Raw genomic sequence first — 21,330 nt, 5'->3', positions numbered from 1 at the left:
AGAATATTTTATGTAAGCTTATGACCTATGGAAGTAGTGTTGCTCTTCCATTTGCCAGGCAAGGACTCCTTTGAAATAACTTGGCAAACTAAATTGAATTTAAAGGGGAATTGTCAATATTAATGGAGATTATGGAAGAAAGTAGAAGGGTTGAATCAGCAAAGAGGATGCTTCTGGATGTGTTACGAGTTAAAAATGATATTCGTGTAAGGAAGAGAGATTATGAAGTGTTCTTAACAGGTGTTGATGATTGGTAAATGTGGGTAAGATATGGAAGACAATACGAATGGGAAGCATTTACTGGATTTGTGAGTGTTAGTTTTTTTTACGTCGCACCGACACAGATATGTCTTATGGCGACGATGGGATGATTTGTGAGCTAGTAGGGTATTAGCAGTTATGAATACATTCTTCAGGCATAAGGTTCACCACTACACATGGTAGGGGTTATATCATAACCAAATTCAAATTCAGGAAATCTGTTAGGAATGTGCATGTATTCTAGGGAGTTTTCATTGGTACAGACCACTATCTGATTTGTAGCTTCAACTATCTCTTGGTATAGGATGAAGTAAAATCTGTCTACAGGTGAATAAGGGCAGAAAATTTCCAGGATGAGGAAATTAGAAGTACATGGATATGATTGGTGGAAAGTTCCAAATGAAAGACAGCAAGCAGGTTCAGGATATAGAAAGAAAATGTGTGGCATACAGGGATGCTGTAGCAGAAACATCAATGGAATGCCTAGGAGCAACTGTGTGTAAATATGGGAAAAAGCTAACATCTTGGTATAATGAAATGAGGGCAACTTGAAAATCTAAAAGTAGATTATCAGAAACGGTTCCAAACAAGGACTGATGTAGACAGGAAATAGTACGTAGAGAAACAGAGCAAAACAAACATTGTGGAATCCAAGTAGAAATTGTGAAACGATTTTGGTAATAACTTAGAAAGGCTAGGTAAAGTGGTAAGGAAACCTTTATGAACAGTAATAATCTTAGAAAAGAATGGAAAAGGGAAATGAGTAGTGTTTTAAGTCAGTCAGTTGAACTCTCAGTAGATCCCAGGAAATCATTGGACACATGGAAGGATTATTTTGAAAATCTTCTCAGCATAAAAGGAAATTTTTCTATCACAAACAACCAAGCTCATGGGGAGGAGATCAATGATGGCTGTTAAATTGTTTGAGCAAATTGAAAGGAAGGTAAATAAACTCCATTGTCATAAATCAGCAGGAATAGATCAGTCAGTCATCAATGATCTGCATTTAGTGCTGTTGCCCAATTTGAAAATTCCCTATCAGTTGTTTACCTAGCTTTCTCTTCAACATTTTCAAAGAACTTGGGAATTTATCAAACGTTTCCCTTGATAATTTATTCCAATCGCTTACTCATGTTATAAATGAATATTTGCCCAATTTGTCCTCTTGAATTCCAGCTTTATCTTTATACTAATGATCTTTCCTACTTCTAAAAGCTCAACTGAAGCTTATTCATCTACTGACACCTCTAAACATGCCACGTAGTCAAATATCTCATCTTCTTACCCCCAAGTCTCCCCAGCTGAAAGGTTGCAACATTTTTGTAACACTACTCCTTTGTCGGATATCACCCAGAATAAACCGTGCTACTTTCGCTTGAATTTTTTCCAGTTCTCTTATCAAGTAGCCCGGATGAGATTCCCACACACTGGAGCCATACTCTGTGGCCTTACCGGAGACTTATACGCTCTCTCCTTTATCCTTACTACAACCCCTAAATACTCTCATAACCATGTGAAAAGATCTATAACTTTTCTTAACAACTATCTTTATAAGATTAGCCCAATGAAGATCATTCCTTATATTAGGTTTGTTCCAACACACAGTTTGGAAAGAGTTCGGAATGCATTCAGAACCGATACCAACAACTGTTAATGCGCAAGCGCTTATACAGCGTGTTGGAACACAACTAGAATCGTTGTGTGTAATCAGCGTCATATAGAGACAGCTGGAGAAACTAATCTTTTATTTGGCATTACTGTAATTGTAATAACGATGGATTTAACTGATGGTGGGTACTCTAAATGTAATACATTACAATATTACATACATACATTACATTATCGTTATAGACCGTTATACCTTTCAGCGTTCAGTCTGTAAGCCTCTGTGAAATTACTAAACGTCGCCACAATCCTCTGCTTGCAACTACCTATACTATGGCCACATTTTGTTCTATACCCTTTGTCTTTAAATCGTTAGAAACTGAGTCTAACCATCATCTTCTTGGTCTCCCTCTACTTCTCATACCCTCCATAACAGAGTCCATTGTTCTCCTAGGTAACCTATCCTCGTCCATTCGCCTTACATGACCCCACCACCGAAGCCAGTTTATGCGTACACCTTCATCCATCGAGTTCATTCCTAACTTAGCCTTTATCTCCTCATTCCGAGTACCCTCCTGCCATTGTTCCCACCTGTTTGTACCAGCAATCATTCTTGCTACTTTCATGTCTGTTACTTCTAACTTATAAGATATCCTGAGTCCACCCAGCTTTCGCTCCCGTAAAGCCAAGTTGGTCTGGAAACAGACCGATGTAAGGATAGTTTAGTCTGGGAGCAGACTTCCTTCTTACAGAATACTGTTGATCGCAACCGCGAGCTCACTGCATTACCTTTACTCCACCTTGATTCAGTCCCACTGTATTACCATCCTGGGAGAACACACAACCTAAATACTTGAAATCATCTACCTGTCCCAGCTTTGTATCAGCATTCTGACAGAATTCCATTGGATTTATTACCTACTGACATCATTTTAGGCTTGTAAAGGCTAATTTTCATACCATACTCATTGCACCTATTTTCATGTTCCAAGATATTAGACTGCAGGCTTTCGGCACAATCTGCCATTAAGATCAGATCGTCAACATAAGCCAGACTGCTTACTACGTTTCCACCTAACTGAATCCCTCCCTGCCACTTTATACCTTTCAGCAGATGATCCATGTAAATTACGAACAGCAACGATGAAAGATTACAGCCTTGTCTAACCCCCGTAAGTACCCTGAACCAAGGACTCGTTCTACATCAATTCTCACTGGAGCCCAATTGTCAACATAAATCCCTTTGATTTTAATAATCTACCTTTAATTGTATAGTTCCCCAGTATGGCAAACATACTTTCCCTCAGTACTCTTGTCATATGCTTTCTCTACATCTACGAAACATAAACACAGCTGTCTATTCCTCTCGTAGCATTTTTCAGTTACCTGGCACATACTGAAAATCTGATACTGACAGCCCCTCTGTGGTCTGAAACCACACTTGTTTACATCCAAATTCTTCTCAACCATTGATTGCACCCTCCCTTCCAAGATGCCAGTGAATACTTTGCCTGGTATACTAGTCGATGAGATACCTCGATAGTTGTTGCAATCCTTCCTGTTCCCTTGCTTAAAAATAGGTGCAATTACTGCTTTGTCCAATCTGAAGGTACCAACACTCCATGCTAATCTTACTACTCTATGAAGCCATTTCATCCCTGCCTTCCCGCTATACTTCACCATTTCAGGTCTAATTTCATCTGTTCCTGCTGCTTTATGACAACGGAGTTTATTAACCATCCTTTCCACTTCCTCAAGCGTAATTTCACCAATATAATTTTCCTCCTCCCCATGAACTTGGCTGTTCGCAACACCACCAGGAAAATTTCCTTTTACGTTGAATTGATGTTCGAAATAAGGGAGCCTCTGTGGCGCCGGCGGCAGCGCTCCGGCCTCTCACTGCTGAATACCGTGGTTTAAATCACGGTCACTCTGTGTGAAATTTGTGCTGGACAAAGTGGAGGCAGGACAGGTTTTTCTCCGGGTACTCCGGTTTTCTCTGTCGTCTTTCATTCCAGCAACACTCTCCACTATCATTTCATTTCGTCTGTCATTGCCCCAGAGGAGTGTGACAGGCCGTGGCAGCCGGCACAATTCACATCCTCGCCGCAATTTGGGGGCTTCATTCATCCCATCCCTGACCCGGTCATTGACTGGAAAACAGGTTGTAGGTTTTTCTTTTCAAGATGTTCCAAATATTCCCTCCACCTTTCCAGCGATTCCCTGGGATCTATTACAAGTTCACCTGAATTACCCAAAACACTCTTAATTTCCTTTTTCCCTCCCTTCCTAAGACTCTTTTTTACTGTCCAGAAAGGTTTGCCTGCTGTTTGACCTATCCTTTCCAGGTTATTACCAAAATCTTCCCATGACTTCTTTTTGGATTCAACAATTATTTGTTTCACTCTTTTTCTTTCGTCTACATACAATTCCCTGTCTGCATCAGCCCTTGTTTGGAGCCATTTCTGATAGGCCCTAAGCCTTCTTTTTACATTTACAAGCTGCTCTCACTTCACCATTCCACCCAAATGTTTGCTTTTTCCCATCTTTACACAGTTGTTCCTTGGCACTCCCTTGCTGTTTCTACTACAGCATCCCTGTATTCCACCCATTCTCTTTCTATATCCTGAACCTACTTACTGCCTACTATTCAAAACTTCTCACTAATCGTATTCATGTACTTCTGTCTTAATTTCCTCGTCCTGGAGATTTTCCACCCTTATTTGTTTGCAGACAGATTTCACTTTCTCTATCCTAGGCGTAGAGATACTTAGTTCACTACAGATCAGGTAGTGGTCTGCTTCATCGAAAAATCCCCAGAAAACCCTACATTCCTAACAGATTTCCTGAATTCGAAGTCGGTTAAGATATAGTCTATTATGGATCTGGTACCCTTAGCCTCCCATGTGTAGCGGCATGAAGAAAGTATTCGTAACTGCTAAACCCATACTAGCACAAAAGTCCAGCAAACGCTTGCCATTCCCATTAGCTTCCATATCTTCCCCATATTTACCAATCACCCTTTCGTATCCTTCAGTTCTGTTTCCAACTCTTGCATTGAAATCACTTAACACTATCCTATCCTTGCTGTTCACCCTGACTACGATGTCACTCAATGCTTCATAAAACTTGTTAACTTCATCCTCAACTGCACCCTCACATGGTGAATACACTGAGACAGTTCTCATCCTAATTCCTCCAACTGCCAGATCTATCCACAGAAACTAACAGAAACTATGTTGCGTGCAATGGTATTACTGATAAACAGCCCTAGCCCATACTCTGTCCTTCTCTTTCTAACACCCATGAAGTACACTTTATAATCTCCTATCTCTTCCTCATTATCTCCCCTTACCCGAATATCACTTACTCCTGGTACATCTTTGCTGACTCAACCAGTTCTACTTTTTTTCTTCCAAAAGGCCCATTAATGTTGATAACTCCCCATCGAATTCCATTTTGTTCGCCAAGTTGTTTCCAAGGAGTTCCTCGCCTGTCAAATGGGAGTGGGACTCTTAGGCCGCGTGCACACCGAGCGCGCTTCGCATAGTGTGTCGCGTGTAGCGCGAAATGCTATGCATAGCGCAAGGCGTGCTTGCTGTTCACACCGAAAACTCTACGCCGTGCTCTCAGCTTAGGTTGGTGCGAGGCGTTTTAGGGTGGTCACAAACTAATGCCGTTATCCAAGTACACTAGAAACAGTTTACTGATGGATAACAGTTACCTAAAGTTGAAAATTAGGAAAAAGAATCTAAAGTGGGTTCATGAATTTAATGAAGAAAGAATTACTTTCGGAGAATTCCATCGTTTGCACAGAGATGCAAGACTTTATCGCGATACATTTTATGATTACTTAAGAATGACAAAAAATACCTTTGACCTTCCAAACCCTGCAACTGAAATGTGGCGTCAAGTAGCAAAGAAGTATTGGGAGAAATTCAATTTTCCGGATTATCTAGGAGCACCGTGTAACAAACACGTGGAAATTAAATTTCCGACTAAATCACGCTCTTTATATAATAATTATAAATAGTATTTTGCAATATTGTTACAATTAACATACACAATCATTGTAACAAAAGTGGAGTAAATGTGTGACAAATATAATAAACAGAAATATTTACTTCTAAGCCCACTACTAGCCTGCAGAGTGATATTCTTCATGTTACCACCCTCCATTGGCAAAATTGTAAACCGATATGACAGAGTCTGGGAGATTCTATGCACTTTGTCACAAAGCGTCCGGCTACATGGCTAAATGGTTACCGCACTGGCCTTTGGTCACAGAGTCCCGGGTTCGATTCCCGGCAGAGTCGGGAATTGTAATCATAATTAGTAAATTGCATTGGCACGGGGGCTGGGTGTATGTGTGTATTTATAATCATTTCATCCTCATCATGATGCAGGTCATCTACGGGAGTCAATTCAAAAGACCTGCACCTGGCAAGCCGAACTTCACCTCGGACACTTCCGACACTAAAATCCATACCCAATTTCATCCTGTCACAATGTTAAGCCCAGTAAAGTGTGACAGTAGAAGTAATATTACTGTATATGTTTACTGTAGGAATGCAATACAACTGTTGTAGATACTTAAGTCCACTTAGTTTGCAAAACAGTTACATTTTTATAATTTTTGTGTCTTGGGTTCCATATTTCTTCTCTTTGAAACACTGCATGAATAATTTCTTCTTCCATAGATTCAGAACCAGCTAGGTAACGCTAAGCAATTAACCAACACTGCGCGTTGTCTGGCGCTTCGCTTCGCTGTAAGATAGGTGTTCAGCGCAGCAGAGCGCGGATGGTGTGAACATCTGGATTACGAACAAAGCACTGGTTATGCTTAGCGTTGAGCAACACGCGACACACTACGCGAAGCACGCTCGGTGTGCACGCGGCCTTACTCCCATTTGTCTGAGGGTTGCTTAAAATGTTCTGAGCTCGGTAAATTCATGAAGGAGGTTGCTGCCCTATTTGTACCTAGTCCAAGTGGGGATCTCTCCTCTAATGGGTTAGGGACCACGGTGGATTTTATAGTCCTAGCCGTCTGAGCTCAAAGAGGGCCATGACTCAGAATATGTCCGAGATTCCCATTCCATAGCAACTGGTATCCCGACTCTCAGGGCCCACTCAGTCGCTGCCCATGGTTCACAAACCAGAACGTGACTACAGTAACCCACACCATGAACCATTACAATGTTAATATAACAATTCTATTATTAAATAAATAAATATTATTTAATTGTAGAGTGGAGGTTCGAAATACCCAAGTGCAAATTTAGCGCAGCATATTAATCTAACATATCCCTACCCATCACGGTTGGCACAAATACACTTTCCCCTTCCACAATTGGATTTTTGAGTCTCCCGTATAGCATTTCTGACGAAAAAAAATCGGAAAGCAAGTACTTATTGCTTCTGTGCCTGCCTCATCATTACGGCCCGGATTCATATGCACTAAAAACTCCTAAAATATGCATGCACATATGCACTAAAAATAAAACAAAATACACTTACTATTTAAATCTGTGTTAAATTGATAAAAATGTTTCATTCCTTGCAAAATGATGCATGAGAGTAATTATCAGCAGTTTTTCAATGTTTTCAGGTGTATGACTTTGTTGTCAAACAGAATTAATTTACATGCTGAAAATGATTGTTCTACATCAGCGGACGTAACTAGGCAATACTTGTACACCGGCACTGACTGCTTAGAACATTCTTCTGGCAAAGACTCCCTGATTCCACTTATGTAGTTGCTTATGGATTGAATGTCAGAAATCAGGAAATAGGTTTTCTGAAAAGGATTATTGGCTGCGACACTGCAAGCACTTTCCTTGATCAGGGAAGGCTTCTCATGTTGCCAAGCGATGTAAAACATATAGAGTTCATTAGATTTTTCATTTCATTCAGAAATCTTAGATAATCGATAACACAAAAGAGAAAAATATATCTGTATATGCACTAACATTTAAAATATGCATTTGCATATGCATTTTTTTAAAATCTGGATCCTACTCATCATACATCTTTACTTCCTTTCTCTTTTCTCTCATTTTGCTTCAATGTTAATTTCTAACAATCTGCACTATGATCACTCATTCCTTCTATTACCTCTGTTTTTATAAACAGGGTCCAAACCACATGAGCAGAACATCTTGCGTTTGAATGTGGAGGTAGACATAGTTGCTTGGATAAACAATTGTGGTATGGGCAAATAAGCTCAGCAAATCGCAATACTTGCTTGGACGGAGGTATACTGATAAATATGTTTACATCAGATTTAGATGTATGTATGTTCAGTCTTCAGCCCTAAGGCTGGTTGGATCCTCAACTGCTCTGCCATCAGCTGTCATAGATGGCCTAGGCATCACTGAAGAGGCGTACTAGGGAAATGAGGAGTGAGGTAGTTTCCCGTTGCTTTCCTCACCGAGCCAGAAGTTGCTATTACATATCAGTCTGCCGAGCCCACTGAAATGCATACACCAACCGACCCTATGAGCAACATTTTCACACCATTGATAGCAGGGACTGGCTGCAGAAGGAATGGCATTACTAGCATCGCTCATACCTCAGTCACTTTCATATTGTCAAAGCCAAGGATAAGACAGAGACAGGTCATTGAAAGTAACAAAATTGCTTTAGCCCATACCAGAAGACAGTGCACTGTAAACACTAGGTCCTGCCAGCAAAGGCATTCAGGTTTAGAATCTCGTGAAAAGGACGTTGTGAAATCAAGTTAAAACATTCAGTATTATATTCCTAATCTAATAAATTTTTAGTTACTTAAATAATTGTCCTTTTTCTCAGTATGTTCATCTCTAACTCATCTTCATCACTTGAACAGTCCTCAAACACGTCACTGTCACCATCTAAATCACTTGTTTTCCTTACTTTCAAAATCTCAGAAATGTAGGGTTATAGATGAAGTTGCAGATCAAAGAGTGTGTGTGCCGATTGTGTTCAGAACTCGTTCCAGGCTCTGCGGTGGAACAAACCTTTTAGTACGCATGACCAGAACGTCTATTTCTCGCTGTAGACCGAGAACCGAGTTTACTGGTTCGGAACCAAATTATGTTGGAACAGCAAGCTGGGAGTTCAGAATCGATTCTCAATTATGTTGAAACTCCCACCGAGTTACTACTCATGAGCAGGCAGTTCAGAATCGATTCGGAATCGTGTTGGAACAAACCTATTAACACCTAGACACTTAGAGTTTTCCCCATGAGGTACTATCACCCGATCAACACAATAATTAAAATTGAGAGGACAACATTGTACAGGGTGGGGCATGGAAACTTCCTGTTTTGAAAATGCAATAAAACACACTACGTTTCATTCAACTTTGTTATTTTCTGCCTACCACACAGCATTAGAAATTTGAATTTACACAGTTTTAAACACAGTGTCTGTTAAATGTCGCCCTCCATTGTCAGTACACAGATTCAGTCGACTTTGAAAACTTTGAGTGACCTTTTCATGCATATTGACTGGGATATTGTCAATTTTGGCTCGGATGTTGTTCCGTAGGTCTTCCAGGAAGTTGGGATGATCTTTGTAAACTAGGGACTTGAGATAACTCAATATGAAGTATTCGGGAGAGACTAAATATGTTGAGCGCGCAGGCCAGTTCACGTCCCCTCGCAGGGAGATCCGTCATTCAGGGAAGGCTGCTCTCAAAACACCCATGGAAACCCTGGAGGTGTAGGCTGTGGCCCCATGTTGAAACCACACGTTGTCAAGATCCATTTCTTGGAGAGCAGGTAGGCATAAGAGGAATTGTTGGATCATTGTCACATAACGGTCTGAATTGACGGTAACAGCAAGACAATTTTCCTGAAAAAAGTATGGACCAATGATCCCTACTCTTGATATGGCAAACCATATAGTGACACGATCCAGATAAAGGGGCCTCCCATAAAGTTCTTTGGGATTTGTTGCACTCTAGTTCTGCATGTTCTGTTTATTCACAGAGCCACTGAGGTGAAATTTTGCCTCATCAGAGAACACAGCTGTGTCATTCGGCAAGGTGTCGCTCAGCTGCTCGCATGATGTTTGTCGGGTTACATAATCCCGCTCTGTAAGTTGTTGGGCCCCAATCATTTTGTACAGGTGAAAATGGAGTTCATAGTGAAGAATTCGACGAAGAGAACAGGACGACATTCCAAGGGCAACTGCATGTTTTACACGCAGAATACTTGGGTGACCGCAGAATAGACACACAAACTCTGTCCACATTTTCAGGTGTCTGAACAGTCTTCGGAGGTCCTTTCCTTTCTGTAGAGACACTCCTCGTTTCTCTGAAGGCATCCACCCACATTAAAACACATTTCCGATCAGGAAAACAACCTCGCAGACCTTATCTGCGATTCCAGTTTTTTACTCATATATATAAGAAAACAATAAAGGTCTAATAATACTGTCCTGCGAAACCTCCCCCCCCCCCCCTCTTAACCATTACGGGGTCTGATAATGCTTCACCTGCTCTAATTCTCTGAATTCTATTTTCTAGTAATGTAGCCACCCGTTCAACCGCTCTTTTGTCTAGTCCATTAGCCCTCATTTTCGTCAGTAGTCTTGCATGACCTACCCTATCAAAAGCCTTGGTTAGGTCAATAGTGAAACAGTTCATTTGACCTGAATCTAAAATATCTGCTATATCTTGCTGGAATCCTACAAGTTGAGCTTCACTGGAATAACCTTTCCTAAACTCGAACTGCCTTTTATCAAACCAGCTAGTAATTTTGCAAACTTGTCCAATATAATCAGAATACTTTCCCAGAGCTACAGACAACACGTCAAGCTGACTGGCTTGTAATTATCTGCTTTGTTTGTCACCCTTTCCCTTATACAATGGGACTGCTATTGCAACTGTCCATTCATTTGGTATCGCTTCTTCATGCAAACTGTAATGATGTAAGTATTTCAGATATGGCTCTATATCCCAACCCATAGCCTTTAATGTATCCCAGAAATCTTGTCGATCCCAGCTGCCGTTCTAGCTTTCAACTTTTGTATCTTTTTATAAATGTCTTTATTATCATAGGTATGTTTCAGTACTTTGCCAGTATTAGTTACCTCCTCTATCAGGATAATGATCTTTATATCCAACTGCCTTTACATATTGCCGACTGAATACTTCTGCCTTCTGGAAATCCTCGCATATACACTCCCCTTGTTCGTTAATGATCCCTGGAATATCCTTCCTGGGGCCTGTTTCTACCTTCAAGTATCTGCACATAACCTTCCATTGCTCCTTAAAATTCATCTGGCTGCCAGTTGTATTTGCCATTATGTTATCCTTAGCCGATTTGTTCGCTGAATTCAATTTTCTAGTGAGTTTTTTTAATCTCGCCTTACTCCCGCAACATTTCTTCACTCTTCCTAATTTGCACTTGAATCTCTTTACTTCCCTGTTACAATGTAATGGGTCCTTACTATTCCTTACCACTTTTAAAGGTACATTCCTGTTTTCACACTATTCAACAATAATTGCATTAAACACATCCTATAAGCTTTTTATTTACCATTTTCCATTGATAATACTTGCTTTGTAAACTTTTCCACATTCCCATCTTATCAGCCATATTGTATTGCTTAATAGATGAAGATAGACCTGAAATGGTGAAGTATAGTGAGAAAGCAGAGACAAAAAGCCTTCACAGAGTAACAAGATTAGTATGAAATATTACTATGATACCTTCTGATTGGACAAAAGCAGTAATTGCACCTATCTTTACGAAAGATAATAGGAAGTATTACAACAGTTACTGAGGTATTTCAGTGATCAGTGTACCAGGCAAGGTGTTCAGTGGCATTTTGGAATGGGGGGTGCAGTCAGTGGTTGTAAGTAAGTTGGATGAAAACCAGTCTGGTTTCAGACCACAGAGGGGCTGTCAGGATCAGATTTTCAGTATGCACCAGATAATTGAAGAAGAAAAATGCTGTGAGAGGAATATACAGTTATGTTTTATTGTTTGTAGGACTAGAGAAGGCATATGGTGCAGTACAGATGGAAAAGATGTAAGCTGTAAGTTATTGAAGGATTATGGTATTAAGGGTATATTATTAAAAGCAATCGAGGGTATTTCTGTTCACAATTGGGGTACAGTGAGAATTTATGGTAGAATGAGTTCTTGTTGAAAGGTACTTAGAGGTGTTTTACAAGGCTGTAATCTTTCACCTTTGTTGTTCATAATTTACATGGATCGTATACTGAAAGCTATAAAGTGGCAGGGTGGAATTCAATTAGATAGAAATGTAGTAAGCTTTTTGGCCTAGATGCCAACAACTGGGTCTTAATGGTAGACTGTGCTGAAAACCTGCAACCTATTATCTTTGAATTTGAAAATGATGCAGTGAGCTGTCGTCATCATCGCCATCCATTTCCTCCTGCAGGTTTGGAGGGTTTGTGGCATGTTTCCATCTTCCTCTATACCACCAGTATTCCTCCTTAACTGTGTTCCAGTCCAGGTTTCTTCTAGTTATGCTATACTTCATCATTTTCAACTACCATAGTTTGCGTCTCGGCTGTGTGATTAAGGGCACGCAGCTTTGAGCTTGCATCCGGGAGATAGTGGGTTCGAACCCCACTCTCGGCAGCCCTGAGGATGGTTTTCCGCTTCCTTCCCACTCCTGGGCCTTTCCTTTTCCATCGTCGCCATAAGACCTATCTGTGTTGGTGCTACGTAAAACAACTTGTTAACCTTTTAAATGCTGAGTTACCAGTTGACTATTTGGTACCTCAGTGCTGAGTTTTTTCATTTGTATGTAAAAAAAATTGTAGAAGCCTCAATTCTTAACTTATCAGTGGGGTGATTAGCTTAAAATGTACCGGGCGAGTTGGCCGTGCGCGTAGAGGCGCGTGGCTGTGAGCTTGCATCCGGGAGATAGTAGGTTCGAATCCCACTATCGGCAGCCCTGAAAATGGTTTTCCGTGGTTTCCCATTTTCACACCAGGCAAATGCTGGGGCTGTACCTTAATTAAGGCCACGGCCGCTTCCTTCCAACTCCTAGGCCTTTCCTATCCCATCGTCGCCATAAGACCTATCTGTGTCGGTGCGACGTAAAACCCCTAGCGCAAAAAAAAAAAAAAGGCTTAAAATGTTTATAAATGTTGGTTGATTTATAAATCTAAATGCAAATGGGAAATCCTACACTTATGTTCAATATTATTTTGAGAGAAAACAAAATTACACTTATGTGCCCCTGTGGGCATTATCTTTATACAAAGTAAAGAGCCCAAAATAATATTATTTCCTAAACTCTGTAGGCAGCTAATACATGTAACTTCTTAGAAGTATATAAGTTGATATTTTAAAATACTTTCCAAATTGGAATAAGGTAATAGTTAAATGTTTTCTACTGTATTTTTTTTTTTTTTTAAATGCCGATTTGTTCAACTATCTGCACCAACTCCACTGGTAAAAGTTTCTAAAAATCAACGATTTTCAGGTCGTCATCAAACACTACTTGGCCCTCAGAGCCTGTCACAGTTACTTGAAACTCTGGTGAAGAAAAGTAATCCGCCTGCCACGAAAATAGTGATAAAATAGCTTTTGTGCTCACCATGTTTTTCTTCTTTAGTTTATAAGGACGCTCTGTTTCTCTCTTACATACAATATTTTCGGCACACTCTCTATCACTCTCACTTTCAAAATCGCTTAACAATTCCTTAAAATGATCATCTTCATAATCACTTTCCGCTGTGGTTAATAACTGAAAGATTCTGTGATCGGAAATAACATCACTACAAGAGCAAATAGATTGTTGATCCGCCATGTTTGTTTACATCAAAGATGAACTCCACAGACGTCTACAAAAAGCTCTGTAAGTTGCTTCCCGAAGCTATAATCTCTGATCAATTAGTTCTACGAAATGCCCAACAGATGGCAGAACATGTCAGAGATCAAATTCGCACTCGAAAGTGAACCGGGAAACTCAAAAAATTTTAATTCTCGCGCACCGTCTATAGACGGGCATAGGTTTGCGTTGCCTGCAAATAGTGCCGCAATGTGCGAAACACCATAGGTCTGTGTTACATGTGCGCATTACACTACCTGTGAATAGTACCATAATGTGTGGAATACTGCGAGTCTCCGCTACTTTTGATTAGTACCGCAACATTACACATAGCATGGTTCTACTTTCCTAGCGATAAATACCATTATGAGGGGCTGATGACCTGGATTTTGGAGCTGTTTCGACTAAAAGCATAATCGATTCAGCATCGTGCTATAGAAGCAGTCCCTTGGTCAGTAAAACTTTTGTTTTGTGCCAGCTTCTGTGGATGTGAGGCACTGTGGGTCGGATCCACTGATCGTTTTAAATTCATATCCGTCCATCCATTCATTCTTACCAGTAAATGTTTCCTATATGCTAGCTAATGGTCATGACCATTAAAATAGTTTCCCACTGTTGTTCATTTTGGAGAACTGCTGATAACCTGCAGAAAATCACAATCCTATCAATTTCTCCTTTTTAAAATTTTTTCCTGTCTATAGTTACTGTAGATGAGGGATTACGTCCTCATTTAGCTGACTTGTTTTATAGTATTGGTTGAAAGTTTTGGGTACATTTTATAGGTTACCAAATTGTATCTTTGACTCTTTCAGTGGGTGTTCAAAACTTGGAAAGATGTCTGTACTAAACCAAAGTGGTGAAGAACAGGTGGAGTGTCCTTTGTGTATGGAGCCCTTGGAGGTGGATGACCTTAACTTCTTCCCATGCACTTGTGGTTACCAGGTTAGTTCTCACTTCTCTGACTTATCTGTATAGTTTTAATAGTCCTGTCAAACAGAATGCCAAGTTGAAAGATGTAAAGTCACTCAAAGGAGAATGAGCACATGTATGCAAGTTCCTTGCATGGACACTTTTACACTTTTCTCAGAAACGGTTAAACCTGTAGTAATTCTTCTTATAAATATTCGCAGGGTTTGTGTCTACGTGAGAGATAAATTGTATTTTGATAATTAAAATTTAAGTCTGATAAAATATTAAGTGCGATGAACATACAAGGAACTGGAAATAGTAGAAAACTTCACATACTTGGGAAGTGAACTGACAGAAAGTGGAAGACTGGATATAAAAATCAGTAGAAAGGATACAACTGAGGAGTGCCATTCACCATCAAGTATGGAGATTAATATTGAATAAAGATGTATCAATGAATGTTAAAGAAGTATTGTACAAGGGATATCACTTACCTATAATGGCATACGCAGCAGGAACCTGGACATTGACTCAGATGAGAGTAGAGTACAGGCAGCTGAAATTAAATTCCTGATGAGAATGGTACAGAAGACAAGGAGGGATAGAGTGAGAAATCAAGACATACAAAAAGAGCTAAATGTGAAAAAACTAAATGACAAACTGGAACAGAACAGATTGAGATGGTTTGGACATGTCGGGCGGATGGAAGAAAGACTGGCAAGAAAGGCACTGGGAAGACAAATGACAAGGAAGAGAGGACAAGGAAGAATAAGATCGCGATGGATGGTCTCTGTAAATAACAGCATACGACGACAGAACCTGGACTGGAACACAGTGTTAGATGAGGATTGGTGGAGAGACAGGATAAAGCGGAGAGGAACCATATTTGCCCCCACCCAGTGTTAGCTGGAAAAGGGGAAATGATGGTACAATATCATGCACTTTTTTTTTTTTTTGCAATGCATACATACATACTTTGAAACCTGGGCAAGCAATGTAAATGTGCAAGTTAGCAAGATTACCACTGATAATGTGAAAGGGTGAAGTGTGGTTGGAGTAGGGTAAATTACTAGAGGTCTAATTCAGGACAACAAGCAATACTTTTACACCATTGTTTATGTTTCTAAGTTGGCAACAAATTGTGAATACAATCAAAATGAACCAAAGGTCTCCAGTACAATGTATTCATGTTGGAAAACTTGTTGGTAAGTATTCCTGTTGATTGTCTGGTTGTGTGACGTAAGTCTTCTCCTGAGGAAAATTACTTGTTGATTGCTACCACCGAGGAAGATCCGTTCTTAGATACAGTCTAGCTCACCGATCCTGTCTATTATTTGTTGTGTTAAATTAAATTCTGATTGGAGTCTTCTAATCTTTTCTGGTGAGTCTACATTTCTCACAACAGCCAGTGATTGTTTGCAGGACATGAGACCTGATATGACCTAAAGCAATTACAGCAAGCTCAAGTGTCACCTGAATGCATATGATGCGAGGGGGAAATTTCAGGACAAGATGACATCAGATTCATGATTATAGGTTTGAAGTCTCCACCTAATCACTAATATTCCATGTAATAGTATGTAATATGTATTTAATGTTTGTAATAGTATTGATTAGGTGGAGACTTCAAACCTGTATTTGTGAACTGTAATAGTCATCAATACGGTAATGAAACTAATAACGTACGATAACATCAGCTTCAGAGAGTAGAGACAAATTATAACGAGCGGTAAGTCCGAATGTAGAACTTTCTCTCTTCCAAATGTTTTTATTCAGTAAATGCAATCTTAGGATAACGAGATAAAAAAAAAAGAAAGTAGTACTTCATAGATTGAGCCCATATGACGGCTCATATCAACAATACAGGAAAATTGTATGATAAATTATAAACATATTAGAATGATAACCCTCATAATTTTATATTTCATTGTATGGCAAATCTTGTAAGCGGACAGGATATGACAGACACTGTCCATCTTGGTGAAGGATTGGCTGAGAGTTCATTTGAAACAAGGGAAAGCACGTAGAAGCTATTATCAGAGCTGAATGTGACCTTGAGGGGCTATTTTGAAACAAGAGGAAAATCCTGTGTAGAACAATGGAAAGGAGAGTCACTCACTATTGATTTTGTATTTTGTCACCCGGTGCGAGGGTAGGGAGTAGGCATATGCACAATGATTGGTTGAAACTGCAAGAAGAGTCATTTCTACGAAGCCAAAACGGCATGCAAAATGAAGTCCAATATGTCAAAAGCTTCATGCTAAAATTTAAATGTGAGGTTTAGTGTCCCGATTGAGCATATAGATGAGAATAGGATGCAACTTAATAAAACAGGTGGCAGTAGGCAAGAGAGTGTCTATTTGTACTTTCTGTTCTTGTATGTGTTTGATCATGTGTCTGATCATAGTGTGTTTTAATTCTGTGGAGTCTTGGACAGAGACTTTCATCTTTGTATTAATAAGCATTGGTTAAATGCAGGAACTTTGTTTTCAAGAGAAGTTTTTATCATGTGAGGTGTAGAAGATTTAACTGGGAGTTGTGAATTTAATTGCAAGAGGCAGAACTGTAACTTTGTTTAGAGATTACAGTACATGTTACGTCTTAGTAAGAGACCAGATAGACATTTATCAATGAACATTTTGTACTTTGTTTATACAGTCTGGAGGAGAGGGAGATATACTAAGAATTCACGTACAGTACATTTTACAAGAAGAGTGGAACTTTACCAAGCAAGTTGGCCATGCAGTTAGGAGTGCGCAGCTGAGAGCTTGTATTCGGGATATAGTGGGTTCGAGCCCCACTGTTGGCAGTCCTTAAAATATTTTTCCATGTTTTCCCATTTTCACACCAGCCAAATGCTGGGGCTGTACCTTAATTAAGTCCATGGTTGCTTCTTTCCCGTTCCTAGCCCCTTCCTATCCATAAAACCTATCTGCGTTAGTGCGATGTAAAACAAATTGTAAATAAAAAGTGGAATTTTTTAGTGATTGATATTCCATGACCTCTTCAGATGTAAATAGTGCTGCGGAAATTAGTCAAATACTTATGGGACAGCTATTTAAGAATCATAGAATTGTGTATATAACTGAGTAAACTTGTTTGGGAGATAAGAATGAATGAGATTACTAGGCCAGGTGATAACGGAGTAGTAAGCAGGTGAAATAACTTTGTATGTTTAGCTGGTTGCAGCATGTAACTGGTTACATGACAGTGTAGTGGAAATTCTTGTCAGCTTTAGATATTGCTGTGTTCAGTGTTCGTGTGAGCTGACGTGAATTAAGAAAGAAGACGTGTGGGATGAGAGTTGCTGTCCAAACTTGGCGAAATGGACAGTCAGAAGGATGTCTATCTTTATGGGTCGTGATACTGTCAGAGTAATGGTTTGCCACTAATCAGAGGGGCAGTCTGGTCGACGCAGTGTCTAGCTACAAAGACTGAGTACTCAAATTCATTTTATTTAAGAATATATGCTTACGTATTTCTGAAGGGATAGGATGATTTCTCTAAGATGTAAATTTGTCAGCAGTTGTAAATAATGTAATCACGAACTGTGCATGTGGTAATTTTGTTTCTTTTTTTGAAACCAAGTGGGTTAAATTTAAATTTTAAATATATTTCTTTTCTGATAGTTTTTGCTTTGTTTGTGGAAATGCTTTAACTACTTGAGATAACATAAACATTAAGGGAATCTACTCAAGTAATATAATTTAATTGTAAATTCAGTAAAGTAATAGTGGAAATCAGAAGGACAATGCACTGATCAGCCAGAACATTATGACCACCTACTGAAATAAACCCGTCCAGGCGATAGCAGCATCACTTGACGAGGAATGACTGCTAATCAAACACGCACGGTGCATGTAGTATCGGTGAGCAAGCTGTCCATGTGTAGAGTGGGGAAAGCGCGCAATCTGAGTTTAACCGAAGGCAGTTTGTGATGGCCCAGAGGCTTGGCACGAGCATTTCGGAAACTGCACGACTTGTCAGGTGTTAAAGGATTGCTGTGGTGAGTGTTTTCAACAAGTGGCAAAACAAAGGTGAAACCACGTCCAACCGTCGAGGGGTTGGGTGGCCACCCCTCATTACAGGCGTCGGACATCGTACGCTAGGCAGACTGATAAAACAGGACTGGTGGCGACCTGTGGCAGAACTAATATCAGACTTTAATGCTGGGCAGATTACAAGTGTGTCTGAACACACAGTGCACCGAACACTCCTAAGGACGACCCATTCATGTGCCAATGTTAACACCACGACATTGGCAACTACGACCAACTCGCCAGATCTTAACCCAATCGAACACATCTGGGATGCGATTAAATGTGACATCAGAGCTCATCCCCTCCCCCCTGGAAAGTACAGGAATTAGGTGACTTGTGTGTGCCGATGTGATGCTAACTCCCTCCAGCTACCTACCAAGGCCTCATTGCTTCCATGCCAAGACGCATCGTCGCTGTTATGTTTTAGGATTTCATCAAATATTGTGTATAGTTTAAATATGGCTGATGATGACCCCGAGTAGGGTTAAAGCTAGTCCCATGTAATATACACGCAGTGTAAATAAAACTGTGTATTGAATAGGTGGAAAACTTTTATGTTTATAATTTATATGAATCTCAGTTCAATACGGACCAACAACATGAAATTTATAAACCTTGCCTGTTGTCCTTGCCAAAGTTGGACATACTGGCTATTAGGTAGGTGGTCATAATGTTCTGGCTGATCAGTAGGGGCCGTATTTTTTGGTAATAGTGATAAGCACGAAATTTTTCATATCTTCTTTCTAGCCTTTATATGACCTTGTAGGTACCGTACCGTAACGTATTTTAGCGAAATGAACTCGCGAAATATCGCGAAATCTGTTTATTACTCGAATCTGGCAAATAATCACGAAATATACCCCACTTGGTAAGAAAAATGCGAAATCGTATCGGAAAAGATCTCCAATAAACGTTTAAATGCTCTTGAGAACTTGACTATAGTAGTTTCCTTCTCAGTTGATTGATAGCGCTGTATATTCTCTACACAAATGCACACAAAGCGATGAGCCCTGTGTATCGGAAGTATGTGTATTCAGTTCCGCGATCTCTAAGGCAATAATTAAAAATCAATATCTGTTATCGATTACAGCAAATGGCGTTGTGGTCGTAGCAAGATCGGTTGTAGATACAGCAGTGTGCATTATACTCTTTCGCATTGAAAGTTCGCCACTTATGAACCTTTGTCAGCAAATGTTCAGCATTTAAGTACAAAAATGCTGAAAACTAAAGTCACAACAGTTTTTCCGAGGGCCGAGGAATACAACGGTGAGGTGTTCTATGTATTTGATGCTGCAAGAAAGATTCTAATGTGTAAGTACTGTAATGTTCGCATTACGTGAAAACGAAGAGATGCGTGCGATAAATACTGTAGAGAATCAGAAACACACAAAAAGATTAAGAATGAAGCAAATGAACATAATTTTAAGCGTCAAATAACAATCGGCGATACTTTACACTTCACAAAGGAGTTGAAAAGTGATAGAGAACAATTTGTAATAGACACAACGAAAGTATTCATGCAAGCCAGCATTTCTGTAGAAAAATTGGATAATCCTGGCATGAGGACATGGATGAATATAAAAGGGAAGATAAATAATACCGACTTTATTATAAAATATGACGATATTAATAGGCCTATTCTAAATAAATCGCACTGAGCTCGATAGCTGCAGTCGCTTAAGTGGAGGCAGTATCCAGTAATCGGGAGAGAGTGGGTTCGAGCCCCACTATCGGCAGCCCTGAAGATGGTTTTCCGTGGTTTCCCATTTTCACACCAGGCAAATGCCGGGGTTTTAAGGCCACAGCCGCTTCCTTCCAATTCCTAGGCCTTTCCTATCCCATCGTCGCCGTAAGACCTATCTGTGTCGGTGCGACGTAAAGCAAAGAGCAAATAAATAAATAAATGAATCACCTGGTTGAGTTGTAATAATGTTGTTTTTACGTCCCACTACTTTTATGGTTTTCGGAGATGCCGAGATGTCAGAATGTTGTCCCACAGGAGGTTTTTACGCGCCAATAAAACTAGTAACACGGGGCTGACGTATTTAAGCACCGGACTGAGCCAGGATTGTACCTAACAACTTGGGCTCAGAAAGCCAACGCCATAACCGTCTGAGTTACTCATCCCTGGCCGGGCAGCACCAGCATATCCATGAATATCTTCAAGGGATATATGGCTTTGCAAAATGCAGTGAAAGCACGATCAGTATGACAATTTATTTCACGAAATACCTACCGAAATAGTGTTAGTTTTAACACCGAAATCAACAGTTTTATTTCACCAAAAAATAAGGCCCTTACTGATCAGTGTACATGCATTAAAATTTTCACATGCATGCAAATGAATGTGTGTTAGATCCGGGAGGCAACTTATGTTCCCTGCCAGTCTAGGGTCATCGAAAATTTATGTAAATAGAGTAGTATGATTGTGCATGTTATACCATATTTACTCGCGTATTAGACCCCGTTTTTTCCACTTTACAGTCAAACAATGCGAAGGGGGGTCCATTATGCGATAACGTCAAATTTTGTGCAGTGAACACATGATTTCTAGGCTATAAATTGTACATGTAAACATTCTACACTATTCTTTAACAAACTTATGAATGTATTCTGAGTTTTACTGTCTATTTTCATTCGAAGCCAATATTTATAAATTTAAAAAGACAATAAATGGTGAACACGTGACTTTTAGGCCTACATATATTGTAAA

The 21,330-nt window shown here is 39.8% G+C and overlaps 1 protein-coding gene across 3 annotated transcripts in view; it reads left to right on the top strand.

Moving 5' to 3' along the window:
* The window catches only part of LOC136864358 (uncharacterized), a 333,471-nt gene that overhangs the window by 6,965 nt on the left and 305,176 nt on the right, over window positions 1–21,330 (top strand). For all 3 annotated transcript variants that reach the window (XM_067141257.2, XM_067141256.2, XM_067141255.2), the window contains exon 2: window positions 14,481–14,610. In XM_067141257.2, the coding sequence (XP_066997358.2) occupies window positions 14,503–14,610 (108 nt within the window). In that variant the 5' untranslated portion in view covers window positions 14,481–14,502. The remainder of the gene's footprint in view (window positions 1–14,480; window positions 14,611–21,330) is intronic.

Source organism: Anabrus simplex, chromosome 2 (genome assembly GCF_040414725.1).
Source record: "Anabrus simplex isolate iqAnaSimp1 chromosome 2, ASM4041472v1, whole genome shotgun sequence".
Classification (NCBI taxonomy): domain Eukaryota; kingdom Metazoa; phylum Arthropoda; class Insecta; order Orthoptera; family Tettigoniidae; genus Anabrus; species Anabrus simplex.
The sequence above is the reverse complement of the archived record's forward strand: the minus strand, read 5'-3'. Positions and strand labels throughout refer to the sequence as shown.